The sequence below is a fragment of the Cyprinus carpio genome, chromosome B4, assembly GCF_018340385.1.
Source record: "Cyprinus carpio isolate SPL01 chromosome B4, ASM1834038v1, whole genome shotgun sequence".
In the NCBI taxonomy this organism is placed as follows: domain Eukaryota; kingdom Metazoa; phylum Chordata; class Actinopteri; order Cypriniformes; family Cyprinidae; genus Cyprinus; species Cyprinus carpio.
The window spans coordinates 17358135-17381131 of NC_056600.1; the positions used below are offsets into that span (position 1 = coordinate 17358135).

At 36.9% G+C, this 22997-nt stretch overlaps 1 protein-coding gene and 1 long non-coding RNA gene across 2 annotated transcripts in view; one reads left to right on the plus strand and one right to left on the minus strand.

The window, feature by feature from the left end:
* Positions 1-2123: 2123 nt before the first annotated feature.
* On the plus strand, positions 2124-8249 carry LOC109074021. Its single transcript, XR_006154544.1, has 4 exons — positions 2124-2282; positions 3904-4086; positions 7284-7356; positions 8063-8249. It is a non-coding gene; the product is annotated as an uncharacterized LOC109074021 (long non-coding RNA).
* A 447-nt stretch (positions 8250-8696) lies between these two features.
* LOC109065747 (carboxypeptidase M-like) overlaps positions 8697-22997 on the minus strand; it is a 39583-nt gene continuing 25282 nt past the window's right edge. Inside the window, exons 5-9 of the mRNA XM_042722233.1 lie at positions 17283-17470; positions 15862-16032; positions 15506-15658; positions 12714-12862; positions 8697-9478 (exon numbers count right to left, since the gene is read on the minus strand). Of these exons, the coding sequence (XP_042578167.1) occupies positions 9230-9478; positions 12714-12862; positions 15506-15658; positions 15862-16032; positions 17283-17470 (910 nt within the window). The 3' untranslated portion in view covers positions 8697-9229. The remainder of the gene's footprint in view (positions 9479-12713; positions 12863-15505; positions 15659-15861; positions 16033-17282; positions 17471-22997) is intronic.

Here is a 22997-nt window from a genome sequence, read left to right on the forward strand (position 1 = left end):
AAAACAAACTGATTGTAAATCTGTGCATTCAAGAAATACAGTACATAATATAAAATATATAACATAATGTAATGCAATTTAGTGAGGAATTGCATATTTAAATATCAAATAAATGATTTAAGGTTCACACATTTAATTTGTAGTCTTTATATATTTTTGCATGTTTGCTATGGCTTGGTTGGCTAATGGAGAAGCTCTGTGGAAAGAACAACTTTTCTTACATGAGAGCCAAGAAGTCAAGGGCTGTGAGAAAGAGCAATTCTGCCCCCTGCAGAGCGTGCATTTTTTCGTTCAGTAACCTTATGGTTTTAAAAAGAAATAAATCATTTCACAGCCCCTTTGAAACTGTAAGAGTGGTTTACACAGCTTGCTTCATTTCTTTATGGTTTTAAAAAGAAATAAATCATTTCACAGCCCCTTTGAAACTGTAAGAGTGGTTTACACAGTCAGAAACTGCCCTGAAGGGATGTTCTGGATTTTTTGTCACGGTGCTTGATGTTGAGCTTTATTGGATCAGAATATATTCTGCAGCTACACTGCAAGGGCTGCTGGCCTGCTACAGTTTTTCCTTTTTTCTGTCGCTTTTTTTTTTTAGGTTGCACAGTTCTGTTTAATATATAATTTTGGGGTTCTCTAAATAATTTAGTATGATATAGATAAGCCTATTGTATATTAGCAAGAGCGGTACTACTGCTATTTTTTGCTCCAGCAAAGGAAGCGCCACAATACAGCTGGCAGTAAATGACAGCACTTTAGAAAGACTCCAGCAGTGCTCTGTGGCGACTGGACTCATTCAATCGTCCAGTGACTGCTCAGATTTTTCTGTCTCTATATAGTCCACTCTGCTTGTTGGTTGGTTGGCCATCATCACAGCTCATCACCCGTCTCCTGATAGCCAAGTGATCATACATTAAAGTGGATGTGATTAAACCACAAAGCCTATATTTTGATGTTTATCAATAATTAGTTAAATGAACAAAACGTAATTGTATACCTCAGAAAGGACGAGTTTGCAAACTGTCATGATCAGACCAAATTGGCTAATACTTGAATAAAAGTGTTCATTAGATCTTATTCTTTTAAAAAACATCGCCTTTCATGTCAGATAATCTGAACTAAAAATAGTAGTAGATATGGCAAAGACGCTTGGTGTAACTTTTGTAAGAAATAAAATAAAATTCTCTGAAGTGAATGGGTAACATTTGTAGTTTTAATAAATACACAGCAGATCAGGTTGTTGAGATTCCTAATATATATATATATATTATGACAGGTGGTATATTACATTTGTGAAGCTTATTAATTTAAGCTGATATTTATTGACTGTAATTGGGCATCTGAATAAAATAAAAAATAATAATAAAAAAAGTGTTTTACTAATTTTTCAGCCTTTCTTGTAAAACAGTAAATGTGAAAAATCATAGTTTACAACAATAATTATATGGTAGCATTATAAACATGACATTACTGTGACTAAAGAGTTTATAGATTATACTGGTGGATTAACCATTACACAAACAAAAAATTATTTTGGTAATCAACATCAAAGTGTAGTGCAGCTGTGACTCAACCTTGTGCTCTAATAAATTTGTTTAGCATTCTTGTCAAATCTTGTCTTGATGATGATTTTGCATTCATTAAACTTACAGAAAAACATGATTATTTGTTGTCCTTTAATTTTATATTTGAACTGGGGAATGACCATTGCTTGAGCTTGTTGCCCAGAATCTAGAAATGTTTGTCACATTTTTTACATTTATATAGGCTTCGGCAACTGTACGTTATGCAGTTCATGTGCACGCATTAAATATTTGCGATGAGATCCAGCTTCTGTTCTTGTTTTGCAAGATGGCTTTTGGTCATATTTTATATTGGTAACAGTGTTTTGATTGATTGGAAGTAATTGTTTATATTTGAGTTGTTGATATAAAAACAAGATACTCTTAATACTAAATTGGCCTTATAAAGGTAAAAATGTACTTGGAATTGTATACAAGGGTTAATTTCACGTCATTTCATTTCTGACCCTGGTTTCGAGTTACAGTGTACTCTGAGGGCAATATTCTCCTGCTGTAAGTAGTGGTTGTGAAATGGGCGTTTCTTTATCGGTGTAACTTTTTGGTTACGTAATCACAAGGTAGCCTGTACCACACCTCGTGCAGTTTCCGCTCGCGTGCGGAAAATATAGCGGCGCGTGACAAACGCACATGGTCGTTTGGCGTGGTGATGCGAGTTTGGAGAGTCGGTGCAAACTGAATTGTACGCCGTGTTGCTCGCCTTGGGTAAGTTGTTTGGCTTCATGTGAGATAATAAGCACAGCGTTGTTGATTTCTGAACGTAGGTGAGTTTTCTCTTCTTGCTGTATTGTAGGCTACTTCGCGTGATCACGATTCCTGCCTTGGGGTTATTTTATTCAGTGTAATATGAAGTGTAACAAGTTGGACGCCTGAGACGCTGGTACATTCTCCACTCTCCAGATATAACGTTATGTAATTATATTTCGATTAATTACATAACGTTAGAGTTGGAGGTCTGCCACAGATTAATCATAAAAAAAAAAAAAAAAAATTAAACACTTATCATATTGTAAAACGTCTGTAAAATTTTGTTTTGCGCCTTTGCTTTGGCACAGCACGTGAGAAACGAACTGAAACATAATTTATCAAACCGCAAAAGCCTGCGATTTAGGTGTTAGGCCACAAGTTAAAGAGTATTTTTAGGTGTAGCTACACCGCGAAAGCATGACTGCAGTATTCCTTGAGATTTGTAAAGATACTACTTTTTGTAAATCTGTTTTTCAGGCACTTTAAAGTTCAGGTACAATTCAATGCAGACACTTCTTACTCTTCTTTTAAAATGTAGCAAATTGGAGTGTTACTATGTGTGGGTCTCATATATAAATGTGCAAATTTGTGTTTGTTTGGAAGATTTATCTCGGTTTGGATTTTCACCAGTTTTATTTTGAGTTGTTTGTATGGCTTTATATCAGGGGTGTCCAAATTTGGCCCTGGATCGTCACTGTCCTGCAGAGTTTAGCTCCAACCCCAATTAAACACACCCGAACCAGCTAATCTAGGTCTTGCTAGGCATGCTAGAAACTTCTAGGCAGGTGTGTTGAGGCCAGAGTGAGCTAAGTTCTGCAGAACAGTGGCCCTCCAGGACTGAGTCAGGACACCCCTGCTCTATGGATAATTGATTGTTTAAAGCAGCGGTGTCCGGTCCTGCTCCTGGAGGGCCACCATCCTGAGTTCAGTCCCAACCCCAATATAACACACCTGTATCAGGGTCCTCAGAATTACTAAAAAACTTCCAGGCAGGTTTGTTGGAGCTTTTTCATTTTAATTTGTAAAGGGATCATGAACTGCATTATTAGTAGTAGTGTTGTTGTTTTATGTTCTCTGAAGTCAAATTGTTATGGATTTTTTTGCATGAAATGCACTCCTAATTTAGAATATAATATCAGTTTTTACTGTTTTGAACACCGTTCCTGTAAAATGCTGTTTTTAAAATGTTTTGTAAATGGCTTATTTGACACCTATTTAGTCCAAATATCAGTGGGGACTTGACAACATGGACTGTATAGTGACAGACACTTGACAAACTAAATGTAAATATACCTTAGGATTGCGTTTTGAGTGTGAAATCATGTGCTCCATGTAATTTTATTCCACCTTTCTACATTTTGTTGGTGCGCACACATTGTTTAAAAATAAGCTTATTTTATACAAATGTTTATTTGTTCACATCATTAGGAGTCTAGTGAAGCTTGGTGAAAAAGGCTTATACAACTTTTGGTTTTAACTTCAAGTAGTACTCTTTAATATGGTTAAAATATTTATAGAATATGAAATCATGACTATTGCCATTATTTTAATGAAGTTTCTTTGTGTTGCATCTTCACAGATTCCAGTGCCGAAGGACTTCCCACCCTCCAATACAGCTTTTCCCGCATTGCTATGAGCTCACCATGTGACCACATTGTTGCAGTAGCGTACCACACGGCACCCTATGGACTGCTGGGCGTCAACACAGTTCCTCCTCTTCTGTACTGAAAGGGATGAGACTTGTCACTGACTCATAACAATGGTGAGTTAAAGTGAATTATTAAATCAATAAATTGATTGACATGATTGGAGTAGAAATGATTTTCCTAGTTTTATACTGTTTCTCTAGCCTAAATTCATGTGGCCTATTTAGAAAATCGCCCTTAAAAGAGCATGCTGACAGCTGCAAGACATGTAGCTGGATGTTCTGCAGCTGAAGGTTTTATTTATTTACATTTTTCTGCACCAGACAAACTGCTGATACTTGGGTCCAAAAAGTTCCAGTTGGGTTTCATTGCTCCTTAAAGTTTGGTCTGGAGGACGGATCGTGCCCATTTGGACACGGTCTGTTCCAGTTGGGCTCAGTCGCTGTTTGCAGTTGGCAGAAAAAGTCTCACAGTGTGTAGTGTCTAAAGACTATAATAATAAAATTCAAGAACCAGTCGTTTTCATCATTCAGCATTCGTTTTGTAATTGTCCAAAAAAAAAAGAAAGTCTGTTCTAATTGTTCTTGTTGTGATTTATTTCTCGTCCTTCTTTTAATTAATGAGTTAACATTTTAAATGCAAGTAGTTTTGTTTTTTCTGCAGTTGAAGAAAGTATAGCCTAAATTATCTAGAATTTTTATTTCCATCTTCAGTCAAGTTAAGAAAAAGGAGCCTATGGACGACATGTTAATTCCATGTTTTGTTAACTTATAACTTAAAAAATGTATAAAGAATTTTAAATCAACTTTAGGCTAGGCTAAGGAATTGTCTTCATAACGAATATACAAACATAATGTATAGCCTACTTCAAAATGAAAAAACGAATAAATCATGAATATAACAAAAAAAAATAAAAAAAAATATATAATATATCTATTATATAATTATAGTGCCTTGAATTTATTAAATATATATAGTTTTGTATGAAATGGATGAGGAAATTATAGTGCCTTGAATTTATTAATGATTTATTTTTTTTCTATAATGTCATTTTAACTCGGCAAATGTATGGGAAAAAAATAGCTTACCGTTTTTACTTTAGAACTTGAGCTGTCAAATGATTAATTGCGATTAATCACATCCAAAATGAGTTTTTGTATACATAGTGTGTGTTTGTACTGTATGTGTGTGTGTGTGTGTGTGTATATATATTAAAAAAAAAAAAATATATATATATATATATTACACACACACACACCCATGCATGTATACATTTAATAAAAATGTTACATTTATATTTTTTATATATTTATATACTGTATAATATAAATTCTATGAATATATACATGTAAACATTTTCAAAATATATACACTGTGTGTGTATATATACATAATAAATATACACATACATATATAATGTAAAGAAACTTATTTTGGATGAGATTAATCATTTGACAGCACTACTTGGAACCAATTAATTTTCAATCCTTGATTTTAGACATAGGCCTACATGAGGTAATTAATATATTATTGCTTGAATACATGTTTAAAATAGCGCTATAAATGTTATAATTAAGGGAATTTAACAGACCTAGGTATTTGAAAATTCATAATGAAATATGTCTACTTGCACAATAATTTCAAAAAGAAAGAGAAGCACCAGACTTAATGCAAAACATATTGAAGACACATTGCTGTGATGTATATCAGGAGCAACAACATAGCAGGAAAGCTAATGTTTTCTGTTAAGCACAAACAAAGAAAAATAAAACAAACCTTAACTGTTTAATGGGTAAAATAGGTTTGAAATAAAAGCACCAATGTTGTCCGCAGTGTGGTCTTTGGTGGGGCTGCTGCGGGAGCAAAGGTAGATGTTGCAGTTTTTGTGAGTTGTTTTTTTTTTTCAGGTCAGCAGAATTTGTGTAGTCGTGAGGCGCCAGTCGTCAAGTGTGTCCAGGGCTGCATTAAGACTGCACTGGGCCCCGGGGCTATGACTAACTGCAGGGCCCCCCATCACAAAAATGATATATATAAAGCTTTAAATAGGGTTTTTATCCGATATCAAAATTCTTGACGCACTGAAATTTTAGATTTTCTGTTACCAATTTCAATATCAGAAAAACATACTAGCCTAAGTAAAAATAAGCTTACTGAAGACAAGTAACACAGTTACAAATTAGGCTACAAGAGAAAGATCATAAGAAATTGACCTACTTGAAACACTTAAAGCACTGAATAATATTATGATGTAAAAAGAAAATATACAAATAGACTGAATGGTCTCCACTGTATATAGTCAATATACATTCATTCTTTTACAAAAGTGATTCAGTTTCTGATGTTTGATTTACATTATTGACACAAATGGCAACAGCAGCTATATTAGGCTGCTTTTGAGTAATAGTTCACCCGCAAATGAAAACTCTTTTCAGTAAGTTTCACATACGTGTTATCTGTTTAAGTTGCATAACTGTAGGGCTGCAAATAATGCATAATTAAACATATTCTTCAATGTTTTTTTTTTTTCGTTAATTTTGTTAACAGTACCGTGCATAAGTCTTGGGCCATATTTTTACTGAAAACACAAGTTTTAAGTCACTTATTTCTATCTTTTTCTGTACTCTGTCAGTAATTGCAATAATCCAGTGAGGTTTTTGTTTGCACAAGGAGTCTGACAACAGCCAGTGCTCCACATCCACCGCCGCGTGATCTCATCATCTTCCAGTCTGTCTGGAATGAAGAACCGTGGCGATGTCTCCAAGACACTTAAAGAAACCTACCTACAAAGCTACCTGAAAAATAAAGTATACCTCAGACAAAAGGTGCAAAACGCAAGGGGTGATCAGTTAATAGAAGTTAATTGATATTATGACATTATTTTGGACGGCATCCTCACTTTACAGCATTTTTACACAAGTGCCTTAGTTATAACAGTACTGCCACAGTTCTTCTGGATTTACCATGCCTCAGTTTGTTATGTTTCTTCAGAAAGGCTGGATGATGATGAGATCAGATCAGTGTGGAGCACTGGCTGTTGGCTGTGGAGTCCTTGTGCACACACAAATCTCACTGTTTTTTTTTTACAATGAATGGCTAAAGGAATTTTAAGAAATGACATTTCCTTTATTTTCCTGATATTTGTTTGTGTGTGTAAAAATAAATGTATGCTAGCACTTGGTGATTGTTTATAAGTGTAAATAAATGGTTCACTTAACCAGTTAATTGAAAAGCACTGATTCGATGCAGAAAACAATACTAGAGTGTTGTATATATTCCTCATTGTGGTCTGGTGTGTGTTTATCTGAATGCATAGATGGAAGACCTCGGGACTGAATTCAGGGGGTGATATCTTGAAAATGGGAGCGCTCCGGTTCAGAACTAATGAGGTAAACCCAAACAAGTATCAGCAGCACAATCATTTGTACAATGCAGTAAAATCAGGGTAAGAATGAAAAGATGTGTCTGGCAGCTTGTGTAATGATAATTGGAGGGTGGCTTTCAGAAGCCCTTGGACTAGGCTCGAAGTCTGCCCGAGATCCTTCCATTAACATGTAGAAGGGTCATTCTCAGGAAATTGTGCTGTATTTGTTGAACGTGGTAGTGATGTAATTAATGAATAAATGGTTAATAAGCAGCGGTTATGAATAAAGGCCAAAGTTGGGTTAAAGTTTTGACATGAGCACAAATAGCTGAAAAAAAAGAGATGGGTAGTGTGTAATTTGTAATTATCTAACTTGGCTGGGTTGATTTCTTGTTTGAAGCTGACTTAGAAATATGTGCTTAATTCAACTTAGACAAATTTCTGTTGGCACTAGAATAACCTTGTTACTAAGGTGAAGACTCTGAATTTTGAAGGTGCAATGGTAGTGTTTGGCAACCCCATACTCCCCCAAACTTTGAGTAAATTGTTAAAGTCAAAACAACATTAGTGTGACTGACAATGTTTCTTGAGGAAGTGCGTGTGAAGATAAAAGTTAACATGTATTTGAATAATCATAATTTCCTGTTGTCGACAAAGATATTGAATTTTGTAAGTATATCTTCAAATGTGCACAATCATTTAACAAATGTCTGTCACCTTTTGTTTGACAGGCTGCATGCGGGGTTTGTTTGGACTGGAAAGGGAACACTTTAAAGCAGTTGCAGTCACTGCTTTTTAGGGTTGTGGCCAAGCTGGTTAAAATGTCTGTGGTAAAAGTAAGTATAACATGTAGAAAAAAAATGTAGTGTGCTTAAAAAAAAAAAAAGGGGGAAAGAAAAAAACAGCTGCCATTTTGAATATCAAAAGAACCGAACAGTCCAATTTAAGGAGAGAGAAAGATTAAAATCACTGGAGGTTAGCATAAAAACAATGTTGCTGTCTAAATGTGTTGTATAATGTGATGCATCTTTTTTTTGTAAAGCTTTATTTAAAATAAAGGTGTTAATTGTGTAATGTAACTCTGATGTTTGACTTTGGTGATGAGGGTCATAAAGATGGGATGTGTTTCAGTTAGTCACACATTCATTAGAAGTTTGAATAAAAATGTAGCGCAAACAGTTGTGTTGTAGATGTTTGAGAATATGGTGATCAGGTTGTTAGAGTGGCTCCTCTTCTTCAATGTAGATTTTTTTTTTGCAAATCAGCTGATACTGAACATCGTTAAGCATTTTTTCTAAACTGCAGTGTCTCTAGTGTCACATTGGCTTTGCATAGAAAACAGAAGGCCACACAATGGCATGCAGATCTGGTGTTAGACAAGTTTATTGAAGGGACTGTCGGCCTTTAATGTGAGACTTCGTGAGGTAGAAAGAGCACTGGCTTGCAAAGAGACTGTCAATGTAGAAATGAGTTGATTAGCTTGACACCATCTGCAAATCTTTAAACGATAACTCAAAACAGTCCTGACTAGAAACTATGTCCAACAATAACATTTTTGTATGTGTGCTATATTTCTTCATATACACAGCCTTCAACTTTGCTACTCTTTCATGAAAGTAGCTTCCACTATTGGAAAGTATATTTAAAATGAGATGAAACATTAAGTCAAACAAGGCTAGTTTGAAAGTAAATGTAAAGTGGTTGAAGGTTTTGGTCAAAGATTTGTAAGTTAGCCCTAACAAGTATAAGAATGACTACAGCGGCTTGTGGATATTCTTGACAAGCTCTGTGTGTGGACTGTTGTAGATATGTTGTCACGATTTTGTACAAAAAGTAGGAAAAATGTGCAATTAAAGCAGAAATTAGTTTGTCCTTAATGTTTCAGAGTCTTTCCTCCCTCAGGACAGCGTCAGCAGTCTTTGGAGGAGTAATAAGGTAAGTGTAGTGAACACACTGGGCAGCAGGGGGGCACTGTCGCTCTCCTGGATTCCCAGATCTGGGGTGGTGCAGAACTGGGGCACTTGTGTTGCTGTTGAGCTGTAGTCACTGTTTTGCAGGAGAAAGTTGTGTGTGAGTGCAGAGAATGCATCAGGACCATATGGCACTTGAACAGTCTGGGTGAGGGTTTTGTGTCCTGGGTACATCACCTGGAGATAGGAAACAACAGATGTAACTGAAGGTGTTATTCTATATCTGAATGAAAAAAATGTTTAAGGTGTATGTGTGTACGATTCATCTGTCTATATTGCATGAGTAATCAAATTTTTGTGAAGAAAGAAGATCAGTTATAGATTGGCTACAGTAAGTGTCCCCATGTATTTTTGTTGTTTGTATTAGGCAATGTTGTAAGTATGTTAATGTGCTATGAACTGTCTCCCTTCCACACAAACACCTTTACTCTTCTGAAGTGACAAATGCATAATTTACACAACACACTTTGTCAACGAAGAAAAAACAAAACAAAAACATCTATATATACACTTACCCCACATCAACTTTTAGCACAAGGGTGCGCTCTGCCTTTGTGTATGAAACTAACATTATATTAAACTATTTTAGCTGCTAACTGAAACAGTCAGCCATTACAGCTCTTTCATACGTAATTGTTGCCGTGAACCCACATCATGCACCCAAAACACCTCTCCATGCAGGTGAAACAATTGTTAGGCTTCTAAAAAAAAAAAAATGCACTAAGCAACATGAAGCCTGGACATTCACAGAGTACAACAGTGATGGATAATCACAGCATCCTTTCCATTATAAAGAAAAACCCTTTCACAACATCTCTGACATGTCTACCTCATGGAAAGTCTACAATCAGGATTAACATGTACCAGAATGACAGGAAGAACAATAAGAAAAACCTTGGTAAAGAAATAAAATTTAAAGAGATCGTCCACCCCAAAATGAAAATTTTGGATGAAAACCTCCTGGTAATAATCCAAAATATCTTAAATTGTGTTCCGAAGACAAACTGAGTTACGGGTTTGGAACGGCATGGGGGTAAGTGATTAATGACAATTTTCATTTTGGGGTGGAGTATCCCTTTAAGGTACAAAGTCAATCACAAAGAAAACCGGAACACTCAAACAAAGCATTCCATTTGATCACTTGTGGTTAAATTACACTTCATTATAAATATACATTACAACACTGCTACTCCACATTCAGCTAACACCAAGAAAACATTTCATTCATGGGGATGAACACCAAAACTAGCCTCGTTATGAAGCCTCTTATTAAATGTCAACTTATCTATAGTGAAGCCTGCAATACACTACACGATTTTCCACCCATTCCACTGGAGCAGTTGACACTATTGCCAAAGCTCAGATCCTGTCTGTAGATTTCAGCTTACAGATTCCATAGAAAATCAATTAACTTGAATTAAAGTGACAACCATCAGTTTACATGTAAAGCCCCCTCAAGAAATGATCCATTTGATTGGCTACACAACAAACCTCTGTTGTCCAATGACTTGCCTAATTAACCTATTTAATCCTCTTAAGCCTTTAAATTGCACTGTGATCTTGCAAAACAACTAGTAAAATAACGTACTCTAATAATGGGCAAGACAAAAATGTTAGTTTAGACCTGAGAAAAAGATTTGTTAATGTGCTCACAAAGGACAAGCATGTACATGTTTAAAGTGTTTTCAAGTGTCAAGAACTGCCATGACGACTATCATCAAGGGATTTGAAGAGACCCACTCAGTGGACAACAGATTTCTAAAAACTTGGAAACAAAACTAGTGAGAGAACTTTCTAAAGACCAAAGAATGACTGCCAAGACACTAGCCAATCATTTAGCCAAGTCTGGGACTGATGTCTCAACAAAGATGGTCAGTAGAGGCCCACACTACAATGGGCTGTGAGGTTGCAAAGCAATAAAGAAAAAGAAAAAAAAATCCACTTCTGAAGAAGAGACACCTCCAAGCTACACTGAAGTTTAAAGGACAACCTGGAAAAGGTTATACATACTGGAAACTTGTCCTTTGGTCAGATGTGACAAAAGCACAGCTCTCTGGCCATAGAGATGTTGCCTATGTTTGGAGAAAGAAGGGAGAGGCCCTCAACTCAAACACGGCAGTGGGAGTACAATGCTATGGGGATGATTCAGTGCATTTCTCAACAAGGAAGACTACGACAAGACTTTGAAAGACAACCTCAGGCAATCTGCAGCAAAACATGATTGTGTCTTCCAGCCAGATAACAATCTAAAGCACACCTCACTTCTGGTGAAGAACTACCTCCAAATGAGCAAAGTGAACATCCTTGACTGGCCTGCACAAAGCCCACACTTGAATCCAACAGAAATTATGTGGGGCTCACTGAAGACCACAGTCCATGCCAGGACACCGACAAATCTGGAGGAGCTTGAGAGATCTGCTAAGGAGGAATGGACTGCAAGCATTCCGGAGACATGCCTCAAATTTCAGAACTACAACAAATGACTAAAGGCTGTCATCAAGAAAAAGGGATACACCATTGACTACTAACATCAGAGGGCTAATCATTTTGACCTGTAGACATTTTTGTTCTCGTTTAACATTTGGTTTCTATTTGTATTACAAACACTCTAAGCTTCCTAAAAGTATAACATTAAGAAATGCTGTGTTGAAAAAATAAAATAAAAAAAATAATTCACACCATTCAACTGCACTCAGGAACTACTTTCTCAAAGTGTGCACTTTTATGGTTCCCTGTTTTTTTTTTTCTTCCTAAAAACACAGCTAAGGCTTCTATTTAAAGTATTGCTGACTTCTCTTTAACTCTTTACCCATATACTTTGATTGCATTACTCAAACTAACATTAAACTCATGTCAAAGAATGCGGTGCATCCTTGTGCGCATGAAATAACTGATGCTACTCAAAAATAAATCCCAAAAATAACTGAGGTGGGTAGAGTACCCAAAAAGTGGACTCAAGAAAAAGGACTTGTAGAAATATTTACTCAAGTAAATTAACTCCTTACTACCCACATCTGAAATATAATACCATCGTCTTAAACATACATTCTTACTACTACAATAATGTTTCTATTGCTTTATTTATCCATGCCTTGCTCTGGATATTTTAACTGATAATCACTTTTACAATCTAAAACTCTTATTTAAATCTCAGAGAATAAAGCCTTTGGCCCCAAATTTACACTTAAACGATTCATTTCTTCTCAATAAACCCTATTTCCTGGACTGAGGGATGTGAAAACAGCCCACTTATGCGAGGTGCTCACAGAAGGCTGCCAACGCTTACGGTTCAACAAGGCCATGTACTAATCACTCTTTTCCTAAATATACAGTGGTTTTATGATACTGTTGAAACTGATGACTCTACACTTTGAGCAGCTATGAAATTCCCTACAAGAAGGTCTGATCTTACTTTGATGGTGTAGTTTCCGGGCAGCAGCAGTCTGTAGTATTCCCCATTACGATCCGTCCTGAAGGGACAGACGTTTCTTCTCCCTGATACCTCCACTACAGCGTTTTGGACAGGCTTCCCGTATGAGTCCATCACTACTCCTTTCACCCCTGTGCAAAAAAAAAAAAAAAAAATCTAATCAAATACAAAATAAATGAATCTTTGACTGAGCTTTTCATAACAAAGGTACTTTTACTCATACTTGGGGTGGCCTCTTTTCTCTAAGCAGCCACATAAAATATCACATCATGCAAGCAAACGGTGAAGCGATTTGGTTTGTCAAATGGAAAATATGTTCTCTAACTTTCCTGTAATGTTTCAATTGCACTGTGATCTTGCAAAACCAGCATGACCTGAAATGCAGCCTGAAAGGTGCACAGCCCATCTTAAAAGTGATAAACCGCAACTCGACTGTAAACAATTTAGTGATCTCTGCGAGGTATTACGACACTCTAGCTGCTCCAGTTTGTTAACTTTTTTGCCCCATTGTTTAAAAGGTGTGGCAAAGCGTATTGGCTTCCGATCCCGCTGTTTGCTTGCGGATGGATTATATATAACTTTGAGTCAACACTTGATATGTACTGACCTTAACACCAAATGAGTCAGCTGTGGGATTGTCCCATAGCTAAAGGTCAGGGATGGTACGGTGTCTGTTTATGCAATTTAATTGTGACTGTCACAGGAAATGCTTATTGTTCCACAATAATCCATCCGCCCTAATTTTATTAGCCACCTTATTTTGCAATGTGGAAGTAAACGGTTTTCTGTAAATGGACCTGACTTCTAATTCGTTAGCTGCTACACAAATATCCAAGTGCAGTAAACTGTATGCACTACAAACTAGGGCTGGACCAGATTATTCGAATATTCGTTCGGTGGCTTGGCATTCGATTTTCAATTTTGAGATTCAAATATTCTTTTTTTTTCTCGAACACCTGGCATCTCCTGCAAAATGGTTTTCATTCGCCCTCTATGAATTGCCCATGAGTGAACATCCTGATTCAGTTCATCTGGAAAAGAAGACAAAAATGCCGAGACCTCAGCTGTGTGGGAGCACTTTAAATTGAGTGAGGACGACGGCAATTGCAGTGTGCCAAACGTGATTTGAAACTGGCCTACCACAACAGCACATCAAGTTTGAAAAATCACCTTAGTTCTGTAAGTAGTCCACCTATAGTATATTGTTGGTGTAAGAAAGAAAAAAAAAAAACCCGCTGTTATCCGGCATGTTATTCAATAATTTTACACATGATGAAAATGTGCACTTAATTTGCTTGGAAAATACTTGAAAATTCTGCAGAAAAAATAAATAAATAAAAAAACACTGTACAGTAGCCCAGCCTAATAATAGTTTTTCTATTAAAAGTATTGCTCTAAACAGACCTGTGTGTTTTGTACTACTAGTGCAGTGTTCGTTCTCTGAGTATATAAGCCCTGCTCGCATGAGGCGCGCCGCTTCTGGCTCATGCTGTTCTGTAGTTTATTAAAAAAGTTTATTCATTCTGAACGTGTCACGTGTCCATATTGCACCAAAATGCAACACTGCACTCCCTTGGGTCCGCAGCAACACACCCACCACATGTGAAGTCGATTGGATGAACAGTTCTCGACATGATAAAAATGCAAATAGACAGACAGACAGACAGATTCCTGCCTTTATTACATCGTGTCTACACCGTACGTGACAGTTGTCATGTTGCGCTGTACCGCAACAGCTAAAGTCTGTCTGCACTGGACGTGACAAAGCGACTGTTGAAAATCATTTGAAATTTGTGTCAGTACGTCATAAACAGAACACCGCAGCAGTTTACTGTCGGGAATTTATCCCGCCACACAGCGCCACATCTGGTGTAGACAGCATAGGTTCTGTTGTATTTTGCCGTGGCGTCCGTTGTAGACACGGTGTTGTATCACGCTGCAACAGCTGAAGTCTGTCTACACTGGACGCGACAAAGCTACCATTGAAAATCATTTGAAATTTCTGTCCGTACGTCATAAATAGAATGCAGCAGCGTCAGCCACGTGCGCCACATCCAGTGTAGACAGCATAATAGGTTCTATTGTATTTTGCAGCACCACACCGCTCACGTCCGGTGTAGACATGGTGATAGAGAGAAGAATATGTTCGGCCCCCTCCCTCTGAAGCTTCGAATATTCAGTGTTGATTACTACCGAAGCTTCGAAACTCAAAAAATGGTATTTGGACCAACGTTTTACAATTAAGACAAAACATTCAAAAAATATGGTAAAAAAAAAAAAATACTGCTTTGCAGTTTCAAGCAGCATAAGCTGTTTTGTACAGCTAAAAACAACTGGAAGCCAATGCCACTAGAAACCAGGCAGATTAAATTTGACCAGTTTTACAGGAAAATGCTGGATAATAAGAGTGTAGCCTCAAATGATAATCAAGTGACATCATGCGCTTTTTTTATGTTTGCTCAACTTGTTTGGTCACTCATAGGGCCCTATGATTTATGCAATACAGAAAACACACAGATTCCAGCCTCTATGGCATTTACACTGTAGCAGTGTCACAAATTTTGGATAATACATTACTTATATAATGTATAATTCATTTTAACAAACATTTCTTGTGCAGAAATGTGTTCATTTCATTGTTCGTTTTATTTCATTACATTTAGATTTTTAATGTTTTATCTCTTCATTTCAGCATATATAGTAATATTCCATTATATAGAATTACAAAATGTCACAGGTGCGCTTGTGAGCAAAGCTGTGTTTTGTCTGCCTACCTAGGTGTACTTGCTGCATGTAAGCCAGTAGTGCGGGTTTGTTGGCCGCCCATAGGCCAGGAAGCTGCGCCTCTGGAGGATACTTGCAGCAAGAGATTTCCAGCGTGAGCTCGAAACATTGTGCCCACATGTAGTTATAATCTTGCATTCCCCCTAAGAGAACAACACACGAGTATCTAACTGATAATTGATACAAACAGCAACAATCTCACAGTCTCAAGTGTCGTTACATTATATATATTTTTTATTTTACAATCATATTCCAAAATGTAATAATTACAATATCAAAATATTAGCCATGTTTGCAGGTAAACTGTCACGAACGATTATTAAACTGATGCTTACAACCCTTTTACCTGGTAGAGGATACCATTGATATCCGTTAGTGATGCCGTGGGAGAAGTCCTGCGAGTCGTAACAGCCGTTTCCGTTGTGCATCTCGCTGTGGCGGTAGGAGTAGGTCTTTGCCAGGTGGACAAACACGTCGTCGTCGGGGGAGATGCTGAGGCCTCCTTGCAGCTCGCTTCCTGAAACAAAGTCAATGACATTACTGTTACACATGGCTGGACTCAAAAGAACTCCTACAGAAATGCTGTTCATCATTAAGACAGTTGTGTTTAAACTTTTTACGTATTTTCTAAGGCATTACTTCATTATATTTAAAACTCTATATCTGTCTATAATGATGTTACGACTGGTCTGCCTGCCCCACAGATTGTTACTGCAATTATCATAAATGCATGTAGCTTTCAAAACCTCACAATATTGATTCATGCCTTCAACCGTGTAAAGCCTAATAAACTAATAACTCAATAAAATACAGTTTGTCAAAGGTACACAATTTACAAATCTTTTTAAGACCGTTTGCATGTGATTGCTGACAACAGATATTCATATTTGATGCATCAGCCCTTTATTAATCATATACAGACCTTATCCACCAGAGAAACACAATCATATTTACAATTCTCTTCCAAATTCTGTTTTTGTGGTAGCTCTATAGTATTGTTGTTAAAGATGATCAAGTAGAATTTCTTAATGTACGGTTCACAATATCATGAACATTGTAATGTTTAAAGCAGATGTCATAAATCTCACTATAACCTCACCTTCATGACGTAGAAATATAAACTGTAAACAGAAGACAAGGGCAGTGATGAAAAGGGGCAGAGCTACATAAGGTCTGTTTTACAACACAAAGCTCAAATTGAAGCTCAAATTTAATTAAAATAAGATACAATTAAATTAATTTTAAATAACATTTTTAGAGGCCCAAACTATGTAAAAATATAGAATTGATGGTGCAATTGATTATGTTCATGGCCTCAACTTGTACATAAAAATATTGTAATGCAAATACAGTAGAGAGATAAGTAAACAAACTGTATCATATTTTAAAACTTTCTTAAAATATTAATATTATTAATATTATTACATTCTTAAAACTTATTCTTACATTTTCCTTGATAAAAACAAACATTTCACAGCAAAAACACAAGCGTACCACCACTTGAGGGGTGGTGGGGGTTTGCCTTTACAGTTACAGATAGTTTACTTGCTGAAAATCTATAAACCATGAAGAAATCAAGCATAAACTACATTGTGTACATTTCACTAAAATTTTCATGCTATTGAAAATTGAGGATTTGCAGTTATCATTTCAAATTTGTTACAGTAAGATTTATACTGTAAACATTAGCTTAACATGAATCTCTGTTAATTTAAAAGAAAAAAAAAAAAGAAAAAAAAGAGAGATATGGCTTCATTAGCAACTGACCTCCATTGCTGTTGTCGTAGGGATAGCTGGCCACCACCGCTCCTCCGTGGAGATTGGCCGAAAGGACAAAGTTTTCCGTCTTTAGCCAGTCCATCACTGCCCTGACCTCCTTCTCCCTTTCCCGATCTGTAGTACTCTCGAATGCGTCCGGAAAATTGCGATTCAGGTCCACTCCGTTCTTATTATACCTGTGGGGGAAACCGGTTACTCCCCATAAAACAGGTTCAGTAAATCTTTTCAGAAAAAATTACAGCTCATACCTGTAAAAACGCTATTTCAGCATTACACTTCAACTATGTTTTCCCGGGATATTTCACTCTGTATATGCACTGTATTTTTATATGCTTTTTTAAAATATATATTACACACACACACACATATATATAGATAGTGCACAGCATAAATATATACTTAATAAAAACAACAAAATATATGCCAATATTTTCCGTAAAAAACCCACGCAGCTGCTTAAGAGCATTAAGACTGAGTGAAATACATGTCCACTGAAGGATTTTCACCTTGGGAGAATGAATATCTATTGTCATGCTGAAAAAATGCCCAATAATGCAGGGAATGAGGGGAGGGTAGCATCTTCTTTCTCAAGTTTTTGTATTACATCACATAGTAGTGTGTGAATTCATGCCAGCATTCATGCCAGCACTCATTCATCCCTATATAAAATCTTTACTACCACTGAACTTCACTGTGGGTACCAAGCACTTCTTACCATACTCCTCTAGCAACACCAGAACATTTTGGATGCTTTTGGATGCAAAATGATTGACTTGGTCTCTTGAGACCAGAGAGTGGATTTCCAGAAGTCTCTATTTTGTAAATATGGGCCTTGGAAGAGGTCAAGTTTAATTTGCTTTGCTACAGTAGGTAATTCTAGTGGTGACAACAAGCATGTATGTCACTTCTGCAGGCTGCGTCATACTCTGAGAGATAAAGTGTCACTTTTCATAGATCTCTCAAACACTTACACACTATCACTCTATCTCTTTTTCTAGCAAAAATTCACTCAATACACTCATTACTAAATGAAAACTTAAAGTGAAGACCTGATTATTTCAGGAGCCTTGCCACAAGTCCATTGTTTTTGAATGTTGGTGCTACTTCTGCTATATTTTCACACTTAAATTCAACAATAATTCGGTATTGCTCTTGTACCATTGTGCTCTTTTATGCCAAGAAATAAGTAGGGTTGGACCAGAATATGTGATTATTCAAATATTCGTCCGGTGGGTTGGCATTCCATTTTCAATTTTGAGATTCAAATATTCTTTTATTTTTTAAACCCCTGGCATCCCCCAAGAAATGATTCTCATTCGCTTGAATATGAATTGCCCATGAGTAAACATTAGGGCTAGGATGATAAATAGATGCAGAATCGATTCGTGGATCGATTCTCGGATTTTCAGAATGCATTGTGATTTCTCTGCAATCGATTCTGAGCTTTGATTTTTTACCGAAGATGGCGCTCTAATCCAGTTTTAATCTGCACACAAATGCTCATGAAGAAGAGTGCTAAAGAGCGCTTTTCACCTCAGCTTAGAATGCTTTTATGACGCAAAATTAATGTAAACAGCCCAATGTGAACACCTTTGTAATTTGCTTCAGCCTTTTCGAATTTTATGAATTATTATTTTAGGTTCAAGTGTGTGTAGGGATTTGGAAACAAGCAGAGTATGTCTGTTTCTAAAGCATGCAGTGCCACCTGATGTTCAAAACTAAGCTCAGAATCGATTCAAGAAAGAATCGCAATGCATTCGGAAAGTCTCAAAATCGATGCTGAATCATTTCTCGATTCACGATGCATCGATTTATTTTCCCAGCCCTAGTGAACATCAGGATTCATTTCATCTGGAAGAGAAGACAAAAATGCAGAGACCTCAGCTGTGTGGGAGCACTTTAAATTGAGTGAGGACAAGGCAGTGCGCCAAATATGCGATTTGAAACTGGCCTACCACAACAGCACATCATGTTTGAAAAGTCACCTAATTTGTGTAAGTAGTATGCCTATAATATATTGTTGGTGTAAATAAAAAAAAAAAACGCGCTGCTTTTATCCGCCATGTTAATCAGTAATTTTACACATGATAAAAACGTGCTGTTAATTTGCTTGGAAAATACTTGCGAATATGGCAGCCATAAAAAATGTAAAGTAGCCCAACCTCATAATAATCTGCCTGTATTAAAAGTATTGTTCTTCGAGTGTTTTGTGTCACTAGTGCAGTGTCCGTTCTCAGAGCATATAAGCCCTGCCCGCGTGAGGCGTGCCGCTTTCGGCTGGAGCTGTTCTGTAGTTTATTAGAAGTTTATTAATTCGGAACGTGTTGCGTGTCCATATTGCTTCAAAACGCCACACTGCACTCCCTTGGGTCCGCAGCAATACACCCACCATGCATGAAGTCGACTGAAGTCATGTTTTTTGGGTCACTTTACATTGCTGACTTATGTTAAACTGCTTTAAATTTTAGGCTCACAAAAGCACGTAGCCTCCATTATCTCCTTAATAGAAGGACATTTGTACAACCAGGGATCTTCTTTAGGCTGGCCTCCTGGCCAAACGGAGCAATCAATGGAGAAGGGCTTTGGTTGAAGTGGCGACCAAGAAGCTGAGGGTCACTCTGGTTGAGCTCCATGATCATATGTGGACATAGGATAAACATTACTGAAATACTCCACTGATCTGGGCTTCCTGATGGTGTGGCCAGACTCAATTCTCTCCTCAGCGAATGAATTTGCCAAAAAAAAAAAGGACTCTTAAGACTGAGAAACCAGATTTTTTTGGTCTAATTTGCCACATCATATATTGGAGGAAACCAGGCACAGTACCATCCCGTCAGTAAAGTGATGGTAGCAGCATCATGCTGTGGACTGGTGGACTCTAAAGTGGAAGGAGAGCTCAATGCACCACAATATTGAGATAGCCTAAGTAAAAACCCAGTCCAGAGCATTCAGAACTTAAGATTGGGCAGAAGGTTTACCTTTAAACAGGACAAAGACCCTAAGCACATAGCAAGAGTGGCTAATGGACAACTCTATGAATGTTCTTGGGTGGCCAGAACTCAACTCAATCGAACATTTCTAAAGAAGCCTGAAAATGTCTGCCAGCCCCCATCCAACCTAACAGAGCTTCAGAGATGTGGAGAAGAATGGCAGACAATAGCCAAAAAGCTTGTGGCATCATACTCAAAAAGACAGAGTTAACAGTATGATTATTTTTGCAAAGTACTTATTTCAGTTATTCCTTTAATAAATTTGCAGTTGAATTTTTTTTTTTTTTTTTTGGCCTTTTATGGTGTATGGAGTGTAGACTAATGTGAAAAAGTAACAAAACGGAAAAAAAAATACTTTCGCAAGGCACTGTTTTTGTCCCAAATAAAGCACACAACTGAAATGAGAACATTAGAGACAAACATCATAGCTCATCACCTTTCACATTCTCATACAGGAGAAGGTTTCACTTTGTCTAGCATATACCCCCATCTCTTAGATCCTCAAAATAGGTTCTTTTTAAAACAACTCATTACCCAAAAACACTGTTTACTGATGTTGACTCACCCCATTACATACATGAGTAGCACACCTGACTATCATTTGCTGACACCAAAATCTTAAAGGATGAAGAACATCAAACAGCTAACTAGCAAACTAACAGGCCGGTGACAGCCATTCGCATTAGCTCAGACAGGTCTTAAATTTGTGCGGGTGGATTAGTGTGTTCGACGTGACCCCGTCGGATGGAGCGATCCTTCTTAATCCCACAAGCGGTGCACACGCTCTACGCTATACAGAAGTGCTTCCCTCAGGGATTCTTGTCTGCTTACTGTTGCAATGCTTTAAAGTGCTTTTAAACAGCCTCTTTTGGGTCACAAATGCAGCAGAGCTATACCAGCACATCTGTATGCAGGCACACGTGCTGAAATATTAATATTAATATATAAAATATAGTTTTTTCCCCCCTAATATGCTGATTTGGTATTCAAATAATTAACATAAAACGGTTCAATTTTGATAGTTTAATTGTAAATAAGTGTATACTATCTCTGAGAAAAAAAAAAAAGTTTACATTGCACTATATAGGGATCATTGTATTTTACACAAGGTCATAGTCTAATGCAACTCAGAAGCCAATAACAATGGAGAAAAACAAACAAACAAACAAACAGGTTTACTTGTTTTGGTTTGGTTTTGTACAGAGGTTTTGAGGTTCAATAATCAAGTCTCCTTGGGTGGTCGACGTCAAAATGCATATAAAAACCAACCCAGGCGCAATAAACAGGATGTGTGCGCGCGCCACATTTTGCTGGCTTTCGAACACAGCTGTTTCTTTCTGCTTTCACAATACAATAATAATAATAAAAAAAAAAAAAAGTCTGTTCTCTCATCGTCAATGGCTGTTGTAGTTTAATGGCAGAGATGAGCTTGCTTATGCCAAGTTCTCTCACAAATATTGAAGCTCTTCAACTTGTTTGAAAGCTTTTGGAAAACTGATTAAGCACCTCATAAATCCACTCAGATTCTCTCGTGTGTCTGGCTCGGTTTGGACTTGGGTTGTTTTCTTTTGCTGATTGCCGGCCTCATCCAGACACCTGATTCCTCTCTTAAGACCCTTGAATCTAAATCATGGTGGACGCTTAAGCTGATCGATGTGGCGTGAAACAGATATAGTCATAAAAACAGTTGATTAACAGCTTTCGTCTCTATAAACTATTGGTCTAAAAGCGCTCTTGAGGTTTCCATTAGTGGTGAGCTGTTAGTTTGATGATGGGGCAGAACGGATCGCTGCTGGCTTTATCTTGTCTGAGGCTTTTTATGCTATTTCTCTTATACGAGCTTTGGATTTTGTTAGGGTAGCTGATCCTGGGTCAGCCTAAATAGACACACTGCTCCATCTCAGATATATACAGTGATAATGGACATATAACTCCAACTTGGAGTTGATTTATCAGGATGACTTCTATATCAGTTTGACTTTACACACACACACACACAGAGTAAGATTTCTTAACATGCACACATGCAGCCATAAAATCCTTGTCAGCTTGCACTCAAGGTCTGTCAGCATAATTTGGAGAAGTATCAGAGCTGTCACGGGGCGTCTGGATGTTTGAGAGCCATTAATCTCTGAGTGAAAGGCATTTAATAGTGTTTACGTTGTGCTTTGTGGCTGTGGAGTGATCAGTGCAGAACGGAAATATTTCTGGCATGTTTCACTGATCCTTAAAGGAATAGCTTACCAAGAATTCTGTCATTGTTTATTGAATCTCATGTTATTTCAAATCTTCAGTGGAACCAGCAAAAGAGCATAATGGCCAATTGTCTTTTTGCTGCACAATAAAAGTGAAGCAAATAGGAACATGGGTTGTCAAATTCCAAATATGACAAAACGTCATATCAATAAAACCATCTGTACAACTTGTGGACTTTCAAATAATTTGTTATTGATATTTACATGTGTGCATTCAAAAATACAAGTTTGTCATCCAAAATTCTAAAATATATAAATACACTCACATAAAATACAAATACAAGAGATTTGGGTTTAAAAAGTCAAAATAATGCTTCCAAGAAGATAATTTTATTCCATTTGCATGCGGTGTGATGAGGTTTGAAATGTCAATTCCAAAATAATAATTACTATTACTAGTAGTATGTTTTAAAATAGTGGAGGACACTATATTTTATGTAGGTTAAGTAGTAAGCCAC